General features: G+C 41.7%; 1 protein-coding gene across 18 annotated transcripts in view; it reads left to right on the top strand.

Annotated features, from left to right (window-relative positions):
- jakmip3 (Janus kinase and microtubule interacting protein 3) overlaps nt 1-16571 on the top strand; it is a 325135-nt gene that overhangs the window by 185939 nt on the left and 122625 nt on the right. For all 18 annotated transcript variants that reach the window (XM_063071774.1, XM_063071775.1, XM_063071788.1 and 15 more), the window contains one exon: nt 4051-4197. In XM_063071774.1, the coding sequence (XP_062927844.1) occupies nt 4051-4197 (147 nt within the window). The remainder of the gene's footprint in view (nt 1-4050; nt 4198-16571) is intronic.

The raw sequence follows: 16571 nt of genomic DNA, 5'->3' as shown, positions 1-16571 counted from the left end.
GACTGAGGTCGAGTCGCTCGGATAGAGATGGTGCTCGGTACTCGGTGTCGGAGAGCTGATTGGAGGCTCAAAGTTTTCGGACGACTCAGAGTCGGACTGTGGTCGGGCATGGCGGGGAGAGTTTTCTTCCTTCTCCCGTCTGCGTGAGATGTGGGATATTTGAGAGACTTCGAACTTTTTTACTGTGCCATGGCCTGTTCTTCATCAAGTTATGGTATTGTTGCACTGTTATAACTATATGTTATAATTATGTGGTTTTGTTAGCTTTTTTCAGTCTTGGTCTGTCCTGTGTTTTGTGATATCACACCGGAGGAATATTGTATCATTTCTTAATACATGCATTACTAAATGACAATAAAAGAGGACTGTGTGTCCTCATAATCTAATCTAATCTAATCTAATCTAAATGTACTGAATCATGGAAAGTTCACAACTACAGATGCGCTGGGCTGTCCGCACCACTCTCTGCAGTCCTGTGATTTAGGGAGGCACAGTTCCCTTACCAGACAGTGATGCAGCCAGTCAGGTGCTCTCATTTGTGCCCCTGTAGAAAGTTCTTAGGAGTTGGGGACCCATACCAACCTTCTTCAACCGTCTGAGGTGAAAGAGGCGCTGTTGTGCCTTTTTCACCACACAGTTGGTGTGCACAGACCACGTGAGGTCCTCGGTGATGTGCATGCTGAAGAACTTAAAGCTGTTTACCCTCTCAACCGCAGATCCTTTGATGTCAATAGGGGTTAGCCTGTCTCGATTCCTCCTGTAATCCACAACCAGCTTCTTTGTTTTTGTGACATTGTGGGAGAGGTTATTTTCTTGACACCACTGTGTCAAAGAGATGACTTCATCCCTGTAGACCACCTCATTATTGTTTGGGATTAGGCCAATCAATCTTTAAGCAGTTCAGTGAGGTTAATTTGGTCATTTTTTAATTATTTATTAGAAGATGTGTTGAAAGTAAGTTCACCATAACTTCAGAGGTTTTTCCATGGAATTTGAAATAAGGTACTTTAGTTCACAATGAAAAAGTACATCAGGATATACTTGATCACATCAACAAAAAAACAGTACAATCTCTTTACATCATCACTGTAACTTCAGTTCAAGGATGCAAATGTTGTTTGTTGTCACCATGCCTTTTCACATCTGCTCCAAATATGCAATATACCTGAAAGAATTTCACAGGAACTCCATCACTTAGTGTGTGGACGATCAGCATCACACAGTTACCAAAGACGTTGATCCGACAGGAGGAATTCTTGCAAGGATTCAAGAACTCACAGAAGTGCTCTTCAAAACCACAAAGAGCTATAGAATGGAAACAAGTCTTAATAAAATTAAAGAGAAATCAATCCAGCCTCCAGGATTACCAATACCAATGGAGGCCTGGAATGGATATTTAGAAACCATAGCAAAAGCTTAAGTATCTGGAATCTATTGTTACGGAAGACTTGACACCTGAAATGAAGATCCTGACAAGTTTAAACATTTTCACCAGCCAATGAACAAAGCTGATCAAAATCTAGGCAGGTATCATTATTTCAGCAGAGACAAAGTTATGTTCACTTAGTGCTGTGGTCATGATCACTAAGGTGATTGAGACACATAAAGGAATTCAGGTATTTGAAATCTGCTGTTAGAAGGTGCTGCTACATGTCTTATAAACTAAGCATCACATCATGGACAGTGATATTTCGTTAAGGGTTGTGCTCTAAAGAAAGCCAGAATAACCTGGACACACCACAGGAAGGCCTGGATCCCATTCCATAATCTGAGCTAATGTAAAGGGGAAAGAACTTTGTTGCACAGTTAAATCTCACTTTGTCAAATATCTTCACTGTAATAAGAACACCAGGGCTATGTAAAGAAGCATTCCTCTAGCCAATTCTGTCATTTAATGAGGTATGGCTAATATATTAGGCCTCAATTTCCTACTGATCTCCACATATAGTAATCAACTCAATTTTGTAAATCTTATTGATTTAATTATTTATTTAAATTATCAGGAAATTCATCTGGTGTGAGGGTAGAGGGAAGGGAGGAATTGGGTGAAGGGGTGGTATGCAACTGGAGAAGTCGGCATCTAACCTATTAAATAATAAGCATAAGGATCTTTTAATATGTAGCTGGAGCAAGCCTGAGGGATGGGACCTCATTCCATGGTGTTTGTTCAAAGTGAGTGCAGATTTCAAGGAGCTGTATAGAAAATTCCAAGCAGTGAAACACATCAGTGTTAAAAAGACTGATACCTTTGTTAAGGAATGGCATGTTTGTGCAAAGTCTAATTCAAGGTGTGGAAATATTGTTCCAGTGCTGAGTTTGGGGCTAACATTATATATCAGTCTATTCTAAAAATACAAGTCCTCTAAACAATTTCACATTCAGCTTTTACCTGTCTCTTTTTAAAGATACCAATTTACTCAATGACATAAAATGACATGAGAAACTTTAATATGTTTGAGAAAAAATGTCAAGCAATAAAACAAAGTTGCTGGTGAATGCAGCAGGCCAAGCAGCATCTATAGGAAGAGGCGCAGTTGACGTTTCAGGCCGAGACCCTTCGTCAGGACTAACTGAAGGAAGAGTGAGTAAGGGATTTGAAAGCTGGAGGGGGAGGGGGAGATGCAAAATGATAGGAGAAGACAGGAGGGGGAGGGATAGAGCCGAGAGCTGGACAGGTGATAGGCAAAAGAGGATACGAGAGGATCATGGGACAGGAGGTCCGGGAAGAAAGACAAAGGGGGGGGGTGACCCAGAGGATGGGCAAGAGGTATTTTCAGAGGGACAGAGGGAGAAAAAGGAGAGTGAGAGAAAGAATGTGTGCATAAAAATGAGTAACAGATGGGGTACGAGGGGGAGGTGGGGCCTTAGCGGAAGTTAGAGAAGTCGATGTTCATGCCATCAGGTTGGAGGCTACCCAGACGGAATATAAGGTGTTGTTCCTCCAACCTGAGTGTGGCTTCATCTTTACAGTAGAGGAGGCCGTGGATAGACATGTCAGAATGGGAATGGGATGTGGAATTAAAATGTGTGGCCACTGGGAGATCCTGCTTTCTCTGGCAGACAGAGCGTAGATGTTCAGCAAAGCGGTCTCCCAGTCTGCGTGGGGTCTCACCAATATATAAAAGGCCACATCGGGAGCACCGGACGCAGTATATCACCCCAGTCGACTCACAGGTGAAGTGATGCCTCACATTTTAATTCCACATCCCATTCCCATTCTGACATGTCTATCCACGGCCTCCTCTACTGTAAAGATGAAGCCACTCTCAGGTTGGAGGAACAACACCTTATATTCCGTCTGGGTAGCCTCCAACCTGATGGCATGAACATCGACTTCTCTAACTTCCGCTAAGGCCCCACCTCCCCCTCGTACCCCATCTGTTACTCATTTTTATGCACACATTCTTTCTCTCACTCTCCTTTTTCTCCCTCTGTCCCTCTGAATATACCTCTTGCCCATCCTCTGGGTCACTCCCCACCTCCTTGTCTTTCTTCCTGGACCTCCTGTCCCATGATCCTCTCGTATCCCCTTTGCCTATCACCTGTCCAGCTCTCGGCTCTATCCCTCCCCCTCCTGTCTTCTCCTATCATTTTGCATCTCCCCCTCCCCCTCCAACTTTCAAATCCCTTACTCACTCTTCCTTCAGTTAGTCCTGACGAAGGGTCTCGGCCTGAAACGTCGACTGCACCTCTTCCTACAGATGCTGCTTGGCCTGCTGCGTTCACCAGCAACTTTGATGTATGTTGCTTGAATTTCCAGCATCTGCAGAATTCCTGTTGTTCAAGCAATAAAAGCTTATTTTATTTAACATTTTAAATAAATAGATATTTAGAATCTGATATTAGGGCAAAAAAACCAGGTTTAATGCTCATGACATGCTTAAATTTCCAGATCAACTATCTAAATGGAAACTTGAGTTTTAAAAGTAAATTTATTTTTCTAAAGTACTCTATTTATTTCAACATTGCCAGGCACGAATTGTTACTGATATCCATTGTTGAAGTCTCAAATTATTCAGATTAATCTCTCTCTGTTTATTTCTACTTCAGCTCAAGCGTTTACGTGAAGCAGAAAGTCAGTACAAACCTCTCTTGGATAAAAAGAAACGTCTCAGTAGGAAGAATGAAGAAATGAGCCATGCCTTACGACGTATGGAAAATAAGCTCAAATTTCTCACACAAGAAAACTTAAGAATGGTAGGCTTTCATTATTTTTTTAAAAAGTCTTTCTGATCATATGGAAACAATTCTCTATTTTTTTATCAGCTGAAAGAATTATAAACCCTCAAACCTCAAATGTCAGGATTATTCAATACATTGTCATTTTACTCGAGGTTTAATTTGTTTTATTGTGTTAAACACCAAGTATAACCAAAGCAATCAACGGTGCCGGGGATAACAATGAGAGGTAAGTTAACAGATGTATGGAGTGCACTTCATTATTGATGTCCTATTACTTGAAATATGGTGTTTATTATGATGAGAGGCCTAGCTGAGGTTGATAGGGACTCAAGTACTGGAGTATTTAACATTAGAATTGAGACGCAATTCTGAGACTGAGACAAGAACAGGGTTCTTGACTAGATGCTAGATGAGAACCTGATGAGACTAGGCAAGAATCCAAAGTACACCGAAATGGTAAACACAATCATAGACTGAAACAAAGTTGAGCTGACAATCGAGCTCCGATCCTGAATTCAGGAGCTCTTTCAAATCCATATATTGGCGCCAAAACATGGCCACCAGTTAGCAGATTGGACCAGAATCTTGAAACGGACCGTGCCAGCTAGCCATACTCCAGGAAATCGGAGCATTTAAACCCCGGGTGCATACTGTAAGAGTTTATAGCAATAAATGTTACAGAATCAAAAATTATATGATCCATCTGAATTTATAGTGAGCATTTACAGTTATACTTTTTATATAACTACTAGAATTTTTTCAACCATCTCACCCTCACTTCTTTTTCCAAGTCCATGATGACTTTTCTATCTGCATCAGCTGTAGTCACCTCACCTTAAGTCATAAAACAAAAGATGTTGGAAATATTTAGCAGGTAAAATAACAGGGATAGTTGGTAACTCTTCACTGGATCTGAAACACATTAGTACAGGGTTTAAGTTGCAGAGAAAGGGAAAAAGTCAGAGAAAACAAAAGAGAAGGTCAAGAATAGACCTTCTCCCGGAAGGCAGAAGAAATTATATTCCAAACGTGACAATGGATCTAGCTAAAAGAGGGTAGTAAAGGCTAGAGATTAATGGAAGTTATGTCTGGAACAGGAGACAATGGATAAAGCATTGTTGTTAGAAGTGCCAGAACAGAATAATTAAGTTACTAGCAGGTAGCACAGATATAGAATAAAAAATATAGAATACTGGAAGAGATCAATATGCCATCTAGCGCTTGTTGATTTACAGAACTGCGATACTTCAGAAACAGTAGATAAGCATACGGGTCAAATGCTCATTGTAGGAGTTAATTCCAGGATAACCTAAGAGCCAATGCTCCTTTCTCATATCAGGTCTTCTGGGAAAAAGCATGAGGTGTATGAACATGAATCTTGTACTATAGTTCCAAAGGAAAATATTTGCTCACCTGTACTGATGATAAATCTTTCCTTAACTGATAACCAAACACCATTTCCAAAGTGGTCATGACTGGGATGCAAATAGTGTCAGAGACAGTGAAAATGCTTTTAAGCCAAAATTCTTCAATCCAAAATATTTTCCATCTTCAATATTACCATAACAATTCAGCTTAACTGAGCTATAGTTTGTGAGTGGAGATCAAAATTTTACATTAAAGCATGTGCGAAAATAATATTCATGTATTTTCCTAAAAATTCATCTTCAGTGAGTAAAGCTACGCGAGCAACGTATTGCCAGCCATATCTTGTGCTTTGCTTCCATTTTCATTTACCCACACCTGCTGTTACCACCAAGGATTTTTCTCTGCAGTCTCCTTTCCTTTGTAATAAAAATGAAGTCAAGGAATTATTTGGGGCCCAAAGGGTGCAAGCAGATGTCGTGCTAAAAAAGCAGCCCTGTTTGAAAGTCTGGATTCAGCAAATAATTTTGATTTTCAGAATCATTTAATTCCCTTATAAAATGTAGATATCCCCTACATACCCAGTACATCCTGATGATATACAGTGTGTAGGTGTTGATGAAAGGTCTCTGTCCAAAACTAACTAACTTACTTACTGCCCATTAAGCTGGTGGTGTTTAGGGCAGCAAAGAAGGTCCTCCATGTCTCTCTGTCCATACCGTGGCACACAGGTACAGAAGGATTCTTCATTGCTGTTTCTGTAACAATGTTTTTGACCAGTCAGTGTTGTTAGTCCTGAGCTGAACCCTCCAGTTGGCCTCTACCCTTTGACCGTTTTGGCATGGGTGACCCTACCAAGAGCCAAAGTATGAGGCCCCGACTCCAGCCAGCATAGCTCTCTGAGTCATTGAACACAACAAGGTTGTAGTCTTCTTGGAGGTTGGACCAAAACCTTGATTATTTATTCCTCTCTATAGATACTGCTTGATCTGCTGAGTTCCTCCAGCAATTTTTTTATTGTGCAGCATTTATGGGTGTTACACAATACAATGTCTTCATGAAACACTCACAGTGTAAACTCCAATACTGAATGCATGCTCCATGAAGACTACGACATTTCACCCAATATGCAACCTGGTAGAGTTATCAAGTCCAAGTTCAAGTTTAATTGTCATTGATTCATACACATGTATACAGCCAAACGAAACCGTGTTCCTCTGGGTCTACGGGATGAAACACTGTAACAATATTCACACACGGCACATAGCAAGTATAGTTACCAAGGCAGAAAAACATACTGTCACACAAAAAATATATAGCCCAAACACGAGGAAATCTGCAGATGCTGGAATTTCAAGCAACACACATCAAAGTTGCTGGTGAACGCAGCAGGCCAGGTAGCATCTCTAGGAAGAGGTACAGTCGACGTTTCGGGCCGAGACCCTCTGTCAGGACTAACTGAAAGAAGAGCTAGTAAGAGATTTGAAAGTGGGAGGGGGAGGGATGTCCGAAATGTCCATGGCCTCCTCTACTGTAAAGATGAAGCCACACTCAGGTTGGAGGAACAACACCTTATATTCCGTCTGGGTAGCCTCCAACCTGATGGCATGAACATTGACTTCTCAAACTTCCGCTAATGCCCCATCTCCCCCTTGGACCCCATCCGTTATTTATTTATATACACACATTCTTTTTCCCTCTCTCCTTTTTCTCCCTCTGTCCCTCTCACTCTGGGCTTTTTCCCCCCTCCCCCTTTTATTTCTCCTTAGGCCTCCTGTCCCATGCTCCTCTCATATCCCTTGTGCCAACCAACTGTCCAGCTCTTGGCTCCATCCCTCCCCCTCCTGTCTTCTCCTATCATTTTGGATCTCCCCCTCCCCCTCCCACTTTCAAATCTCTTACTAGCTCTTCCTTCAGTTAGTCCTGATGAAGGGTCTCGGCCCGAAACATCAACTGTACCTCTTCCTAGAGATGCTGCCTGGCCTGCTGCGTTCACCAACAACTCTTATGTGTGTTGCTTAATATAGCCCAAGTCTCTCAGTGGCATGGCTAAAGATTGATGGTGCATGGGATGTTGGCCTGGAGCCATGTTCCTGCAAGAACACAACAGTTCCTTACCTCATGCTGGTGCAGCCACAGACTTAAGGCTGATTTATACTTCTGCGTAGGCTCTACGCCGTAGCCTATGCAAGTGGCCTACGCCGTTGTGAGCATTTATACTTGTGTGTTGGTCTGTCTGCATCACTCTGCTATTCACCACCAAAACGCTAGTTGGCGGTGGGGTTTCTGTGCCACTGTGTTGAGTTTCTTTGTGTTCTTCAACAATGGCGACTGAAACTGGGCGCATCATGTTGGAGTTGGAGCTAATGTTGAACAAGAGTTACTTTTATTGAAATTACTGCAATGCAGAAAAGAGAGAAGACATTGGAGGAGATGGTGTGTACAATCATTGAACGGATTGAGACAGGAGGAGGATGAATTTTCTGTGCTTGTCCGGCCACTGAGAGACATGGACGAGGAAATGTATTTCAAATATTTTCGGATGTCAGCAGGTAGATTTGACGATTTGATGAGAAGAAGCAACTGGAAATACATAGGAGGAAATATGATGCTACCAATCGGACCAATCACAGCTGTTGCGGTCTGAGTCACAGCGACGCATAGTTACATTTTGGGGGAGGTGCATGTCAGGCTACGGCGCAGGGTACGCGGCTACGCCATACCTACAGCGTAGATTCGACGCAGAAGTATAAATTGGCCTCAACGCATTGCAGCTTGTTTTCCACCAAGCGAACACTAGCGGGCAGCACTAATGGGAAGGGGCAGCCCCTCATCCAGCCATGCCTCTGTTCCCTTTTACACCTCCTCTGGCATCTCCTCCCCAGGCGACTGCAACAGGCAATGCTGCATCATAAGCACCTGGTCCGCGCACCTCCATCAGTCTCACCAAGAAACCAATGTGCAGTATTCTACTGCCCTCTTTCCTGGAATCTACGTTACTAATATTCAACAGAGTCTCGCGATCACAAGAAAAACATCCAGGACAATCGTTTCCATCATGCACTGCCTCTGATGCCTTCTTCCCCAGAAGGCTGTAGCAGGCGATGACACAGTATGCAACAAGTTCATGCAGAGGTCCGCTGCTATCCAGCAACTTGCAGTACTTGGTGTTCTGAATATCCAGCATGGTTTGGACCTGGAGAGGCTGCTGCGACCAAGCATGCTGCCACCTTACTGAAATTAATCATGCACTGTCACGTCAGAGATTGGTGGTGCATGTGTGATTGACTCTCCCATGATTTTCATTGGTGTGTTCGTGACCCATAGATGCTGTGTTCCACATGCGACTAACTGATGAAACTTGCCCTAGCATAAGTTAAGAGGGACTTGGATGAGCAGTTTTGCTGCTGTGGAGTCCAGTGTTTAGGAACTTGCTTCATGTGGGTCCTCTTCATGTTTAAATCAAAACTCATAGCCCTTTGGTCCGCCCGAACTGTGTTGGTCTGCCAGTACTTTGAGATGTCCGCAGAGGAATATTGCTGACTGACACATGCCAGGAGTCTGCAAGGGCATGTGCTAAGGGGCACACGGAAGCTTGGTGAGCTACCACAAGGGCTTGGTGCAGAAGGTCCATGGTTTTGGGTTCTTCTGCTCCTGGAGAGGAAGGAGCCGGTTGGGATGTTGTAAAAACAAGAGATTCTGCAGATGCTGGAAATCCAGAACAACACACCAAAGTGCTGGAGGAACCCATCAAGTCAGGCAGCATCTATGAAAATGAATAAACAGTCGAAGGAAGGAAGGAAGGAAGAATTCAGTTGTTCAATTACCACCCCAGAGAGCAAGAGCACTATTGGTTTGAAGGAATATAATAGTACACTATGTAACACACTGACTCTGAATCTAAGAATGAAAAGCATTATTTAGTTTATTCTTATCAATCATTTTTTATTGTGAATAATATTTATTTTGATAAAAAGAAATTCATGGCCACTCTTCTTCATGCTTCGAGCACACTTTCTTTTCACTGATGCAGGCTAAAAACTTGCATTCCTTTGTGTTTTTTGGTGTGGATTTGTTTTGGCTCCACCCACAGTCACTTGATGCCAATGCAAGTGTTTATCCGGTGCTGCCGGATGCAGAAACTGGCACGTCAGAGCCATCTAGTGTCCAGAGGCTGAATTTCATTTACTACAGGTGATAGAGCAAAACGTGAATGAGGTCATAAATATAGCCATTAACACTGGCAAATGTTAACCATAAGCTAAAAAAAATGTAGCGATTGTGGAAATTAAATGTATTAATATATAAGACTATAAAACAATATTTTGGAATATGCATGGCTTATAACTGACATGTACAGTACTATTAATGATTGTAATGTGATGAGATTGTGTGAAATGTAACTAACTCTACTCTGTCTATGGCCTCTTAAACGTTTAAAAAGTCTAAATATTATTGTCAATTATCTTGTAAAATTTTATATTGGTTTTTATACACAGGCGATTACAAAATCATATCAAATATACTGTGGAATTTTTATACACAGGAGATTACAAAATCATATCAAATATACTGTGGAATTTTGTGCTGTATATATTTTATACTGTAGAACCTTGTCAGATTTTGCGAAGAAATTAATTTAATAATTATTCTAATTGACATCACATCAGCCCCTGTAATGTACTTACATTCTTCAAAATTGAAGAAAAAAATCTGATAATATTTTGACTTAATAATGCAGGATTTTTTTTTCTTTAATTGGACCTTAGGGAAATTTATTTAGTGTAATTTATTAAATCTCACTAACAGATATTTTTCTTTTATAATGATCAAATTGGTAATTTTCTTTATTTTAATGGGCTTGTGAGGAGAGAGTTTGTCTTTGATCTCGTTTCTTCTACTCTACAAATAATGCACAATCTGTCAGCTAAATATTATTAATGATATTTGTCCTGTATAATGCAAACACATATTATTTTCAGATTTCCTGAGACAAGGAATTGCACAGTTATTGCATTACTGTATTCCAGTATCTCAGAAATGAAGGAAATTCAATTGTGTGCTGAAACTGAAGTAGAATCACAGAGTCGTTGAATTGTACAGCCTCCTCAGCCCAATTCGTCCATGCTGACTATTGCCCAGTGAGCTAGTCCCATCTGTCTGTTTTTGGCCCAAAGCCTTCTAAACCCCTCCTGTCTACGTACTTATCTCAATGGCTTTTAAATGTTGTTAATGTGACCACCTCAGCCAATATTTCTGGCAGCTCATTCTAAATATGCACGAAGAAGCTGCCCCTGGTGTCACTTTTAAATCTCTTGCCTCTGATGTTAAGTACATGCCCTCTTGTTTTAGTGGCCCCTCTCTGGGAAAAAGACTGTGCAATCACCCTGCCTATGCCCCTCATGATCTTATATCAGGTTACCCCTTAATCTCCTATGTTCTAGGGAATAAAGTCTCAGTCTACACAACCTTTTCTTATAGCTCAGACCCTCAAGTCCAGGCAACATCCTGGTAAATCTTTTCTTCACCCTTTGTAGCTTAGTAACTTCTGTCCTATAATAGGGAGAGTAAAACTGCACAGAATACACCAAACGCAGCCTCAGCAGCATCTTACGTAACTGCATCATAACATCCTAACTCCAATCATCAATGCCCTGATTGATGAAGGCTATCTTCCCAATATCCTTCTTCAGATTAGACTAGATTACATTCGGCATATTACCTTTATTTTTCACAAGTACATTGAAACAAATGGTGAAGTGTGTTGTTTGTGTAAACGAGCAACACAGTCCGGGAATGTGCTGGGGGCAGCCTGAAAGTGTTGCCCTGCTTCCGGCACCGACATAGGATGCACACAACTTACTAACCCTAAACCATACATCTTTGAAATGTGGGATGAAACTGCAGCACGTGGGGGAACCTACATGGACACGGGGAGAATGTTCAAACTCCTTACAGACAGTGGCAGGAATTGAACTCTGATCTTCTGATCGTTGTTGCTGTAAACTGTTACACTATTGTGCCTCCCTTTTTATCTGTGATGCACTTTCAGCCAACTATATATTTGCTCTTCTAGGTCTCTCCCAGGGTCCTACCAGTTACTGTATCAGAGCGACCGTAGTTTGATCTCCCAAAATCCAATACCACATATTTATCTTGATTGAAGATATTAGCCAGTCCTCAGCCAATGTATCCAGCTGATCCAGATCCCCCTGTAATTCTTCATAATCTTAGAGTCATAGAAAGGTACAGCACCCAAAAAGGCCCTTTGGCCCATCTAGTCTATGCCAAACCATTTAAACTGCCTAGTCCCATCAACCTACACCCAGGCCGTAGACCTCCATACCCCTGCCATCCATGTACCTATCCAAACTTCTCTTAAACATTGAAATCTAGCTCACGTGCACCAGTTGTACTGGCAGCTCATTCCACACTCTCACAACCTTTTGAGTGAAGAAGCTTACCCACATGTTCCCCTTAAACTTTTCTCCTTTCACCCCTTAACCCATGACCTCTAGTTGTAGTCCCAAAGAACCTCAGAGGAAAAAGTCTGCTTGCATTTACCCTGTTGATATCCCTTCTTCTACACTATCTACAAGACCACCTATTAGTTTATTTATTGGTTTAATATCACTGGCATATGTCATGAAATTTGTTGTTTTAGGGCAGCAGGGCATCACAATACATAACAAAGACTATAAATTACAGTAAGAATATACACAAAAAATTAAATTAAATGAGTAGTGCAAAAAGAAGAGGAAAATACTGAGATCGAGTTTATGGGGTTATTGTCCATTCAGAACTCTGAAGGCGGAGGGGAAGAAGCTGTTCCTGAAACTTTGAGTGTGTGTCTTCAGGCTCCTTGATGGTAGCAATGAGAAAATGGCATGTCCTGGGTGATGGGTTCCTTAATGATGGATGCCACCTTTTTGAGGTATTGTCTTTTGAAGCTGTCCTTGATACTGGGGAGGGTAGAGCTCGTGATGGAGTTGGCTAAGTTTAAAACTTTCGGCAGCTCTTTCCAATCCTGTGCAGTGGCCCCTCCATACCGATGGTAATACAACCAGTGAGAATGCTCTCCACAGTATATTTGTAGAAATTTGCGAGATGCTTTGGTGACTTAACAAATCTCCTCAAAATTCTAGTGAAATATAGCTGCAGTTATGCCTTCTTTGTACTTGTGTCAATATATTGGGCTCAGGATAGATCTTCAGGGATATTGACGCCCAGGAACTGAAAACTGCCCACACTTTCCACTGCTGATCCCTTTAAGTGGGCTGGTGTGACCTGCCTTTTCTGAACTCCACAATCAAGTGCTGGGTCTTACTGATGTTGAGTGTAAGCTTGTTGGTGCGACACCACTCAACCAGCTGATCTGTCTCATTCCTGTTTGCCTCCTCATGACCATCTGAAATTCTGCCAACAATAGTTATGCCGTTAGCAAATTTGTACTTGGCGTTTGAGCTGTGTATAGACAAACAGTAGAGCAGTGGGCTAAGCACAAACCCTTGAAGTGTATCAGTGTTGATTGTCGGCAAGGTGGAGATGGTATTTCCGATCCACACGGACTGCGGTCTCCCGGTGAGGAAGTCAAAGATCTAGTTGCAGAGGAAGGTACAGAGGCCCAGGGTTTGGAGCTTGTTGATTCAAACTGAGGGTTTTATTGTTTTGAACACTGAGCTGTAGTCAAAAAAGAGCAGTCTGACATAGCTATTACTGTTGTCCATGTGATATAAGGCCGAGTGGAGAGCCAGTGAGGTTGCGTCCACTGTAGACCTACTGTGGCGATAAGCAATTTGCAGTGAGTCCAGGTTTTGCTTATGGCAGGAGTTGATTCTAGCCAAGATCAACATCAAACACTCATCACAGTAGATGGGAGTGCCACTGGACGATAGTTACTGAGGCAGCTCATACTGTCCGTGGGGACTGGAATGATTGTCGTCCTCTTGAAGCAGATGGGAATATCCAACTACAGCAGTGAGAGATTAAAGATGTCCTTGAACACTCCCACCAGTTGGTTAGCACAGATTTTGAGAGCCTACCTAGGATGCCATCAAGATTTGACACATTGCAAGGGTTCACCCTCTTGAAAAATGTTCTGATGTCAACCTCTAAGACAGAGATCACAGGGTCAACAGGTGCTGCGGAGGTGTACACAGTTGTAGTTTATTTTCCCTCTCAAACCATGCATAAACAGCATTGAACTCACCCGGGAGTGAAACACCACAGCTATTCATGATATTTAGTTTTGCTTTGTCGGAAATAATGGCCAGCAAATGCTGCCAGAGCTGATGTGCTTCAGATTCTGTCTCTAACTTCAATTGGAATTGTTTTTTCACCTTTAAAATAGCCCTCCATAGGTCGTACCTTGACTCTGTATATGTCTGGTTCACCAGTCTAAAATGCCACGAATCTAGCCCTCAGCAGACTATGAATCCCCTGGTTCATCCACTGCCCCTGGTTTGGGTATGTCTGATATGTTCTCGAAGGCAGAGGTCTTGATGAAGTCTGTGACAACTATGACGTATTCATTTAGATTCAAAGACGAATCTCTGAAAATTGTCCAGTCAACTGATTCAAAGCAGTCCTCCTCCTTGACTATACCTTCTTAGACATCACCACTGGTGCTGTCGTCTTTAGTCTCTGCCTAAACACTGGGAGTAGAAGTACTGCCACGTAATTGGACCTTCCAAAGTGAGGGCATGGGATAGTATGGTAACCGTCCTTGATGGTGGTATAACAGTGGTCAAGTGTGTTGACTCCTCTGGTTCCACAGGTGATATGCTTTTCAAGTTGTTCAAGCTGGCCTAGTTGAAATCTCCCACAATGATAGGGAAGGCATCAGCCCGTGCTGTTTCGTGCCTGCTGTTCACTGTGCTCAGCTCCTCCAACGCCTGCCTGATGTTTGCTGGGACTGGAATGTGCACCGCCACCAGGATGATGGTGGAAAACTCCCTCGGCAGATCAAATGGATGACATTTGACTGCTGGCTGTACCAGATCTATCTTTTTAAAGGGATACTGCTCTTGCAATCTGAGTCTGCAGTCCGGGATCCTGTGTTTTTGAGAATCAATAGAATTTTAAAACATCTTAAAAAGGTGGTTCTTGCTGCAGCACCCATGTCTGTGACTGTGAATTTCAGCTGTAGTAGTCCCAAATGGGAATATTTGACAATTCCCATCGGAGCTGCATGCAAAAAGTCCCCACTTATTGGTACCATCTTGACCAAAAGTGATACAGTGATTTAAAAGGCATTTAGAGAACTACATGGACAGAAAAGGTTCCAATTCAGTTTCATTTGTTTATCACACGTACATCAAAACATACAGTGAAACGTGTCACAATGCTCAGCAGAACAACACAGAACGCAGAAGCAACTAAACAACAGCAGCAAAACAAGCCCCTTTCCTTCCTCTCAACTACCCACGCATTAGAGACAGCCCTTCAACCCCAAGACAGCTTTGGAAGAATTTGGCTATTCACAGGCAAATGGGACTACCTTGGATAGACAACTTGGTTGGCACCGTCGAATTGGGCTGAAGGGCCTGTTTCTCCACTGTATAAGAGGACCAGCTAGTCAGAATAGGTCCAAATCAATATATGAATAGTTAATTAGTGCCCCTACCATCTTCCATAATATTTTAATTATAGAATATGCAGAGGAATGTCTATTTATCCATACGTGATAGGGAATGGGTGAATGAGCATTCCTTATTTGCCCTGCAGCTAATTAAACGTTTCACAGAATCAGGAGGATACAGATGAATTCATCAACACTTGTACGACAGGCATGATCAGGTCATCTCCAGTTACCTTTTATTCTAACCTTTACTTTGACTATTTATGTCTAGATTTATTACCAATACAACCCCCTCACTATCGGCTCATTAGACCTTCTGGATTGGAGATACATTTAGACCTTATGAATATATGAGTCAGCAAATCAAATTTTTGGCTTCCATTCTTTGTTATATTGTGGCCCCTTTAATACATAGGGTATTGGACCCGAAGACCATTTCTCCATTAGACTGAGTTTATGCATAAGCTCCAACATTCGCACTTACCTATGGTAACTAGTCATCCCTACAGTTATTATGTATCCACCTACTCTGTCTTAAGAATATTCTAAAGGTCTGCTTCAATAACTGTTTGAAGTAGAGAGTTCTAAAAACTCACAAGCTCTTAGTGAAAAGTTGCCTCATTTCCTTGTTTTTAAACACCAATTGTAAAGATTTTTTAAATATTAGTGTAACAATGAAGGCAGCAATGAAAATGATAGATGTATAATAAAATTAACCATTGAGGGGTTATTGGAGCACAGAAAATTGTCAAAGACTTCATGTGATAATAGGCAATCACTAATAGGCTATTGCATATTCTACTTGCAAAAGTGCTGAATATCCATGCTGAAACTGTTGCATGTCATTCATAAGATTTAAAAGTATACTCTCTGATGTTGAAGCTTATGTATTTTAATTTTTTTTCTATCCATTCATTTCAGAAAAGGGGAAGAACAGTGCATAGAGTTTTGATCCCTAAAGATAATTAAAATGGATTTCATACTCAGATATTACAGCCTTGTTCAGTTTCATTCATTTTATGTAGTAAATAAGTCACAATAAAACAAAGAAATGATGCTAGAAATATGGTTGTATTTTGAGCCAGCATAGGTCTGTCTGTGTTAATTCTGATCCTAAATCATACTCACATTATAATTTGCATTGAACTACCAGTAACAGTGATTTGAATTTATGTGGCAGCTGCAGAAATAGCAGTGATGCCCTTGTCATGTTGTCCCTGACTTCCATAGACGCACATTGAAGTGCAGATGTCAGACATGAGCCAGAAGCAGAGACCAGTAAATCTGATTATTATAGAAACAAGAAAGCGAGCAAGAAAAACTGACAGATTCAAGACCACGGGACCTTGCTGCTGAAGGCACGATCAACAATGATGGAGCAAATAAATTCGCAGCCAGCCGGTGGTGTAGTGGCATCAGCACCGGACTCTGAGGTGAATGGTCC

This window comes from Mobula hypostoma, chromosome 19 (genome assembly GCF_963921235.1).
Source record: "Mobula hypostoma chromosome 19, sMobHyp1.1, whole genome shotgun sequence".
NCBI classification, from domain to species: domain Eukaryota; kingdom Metazoa; phylum Chordata; class Chondrichthyes; order Myliobatiformes; family Myliobatidae; genus Mobula; species Mobula hypostoma.
Note: the sequence above shows the minus strand (reverse complement) of the source record. Positions and strands in the feature narration are given on the sequence as shown.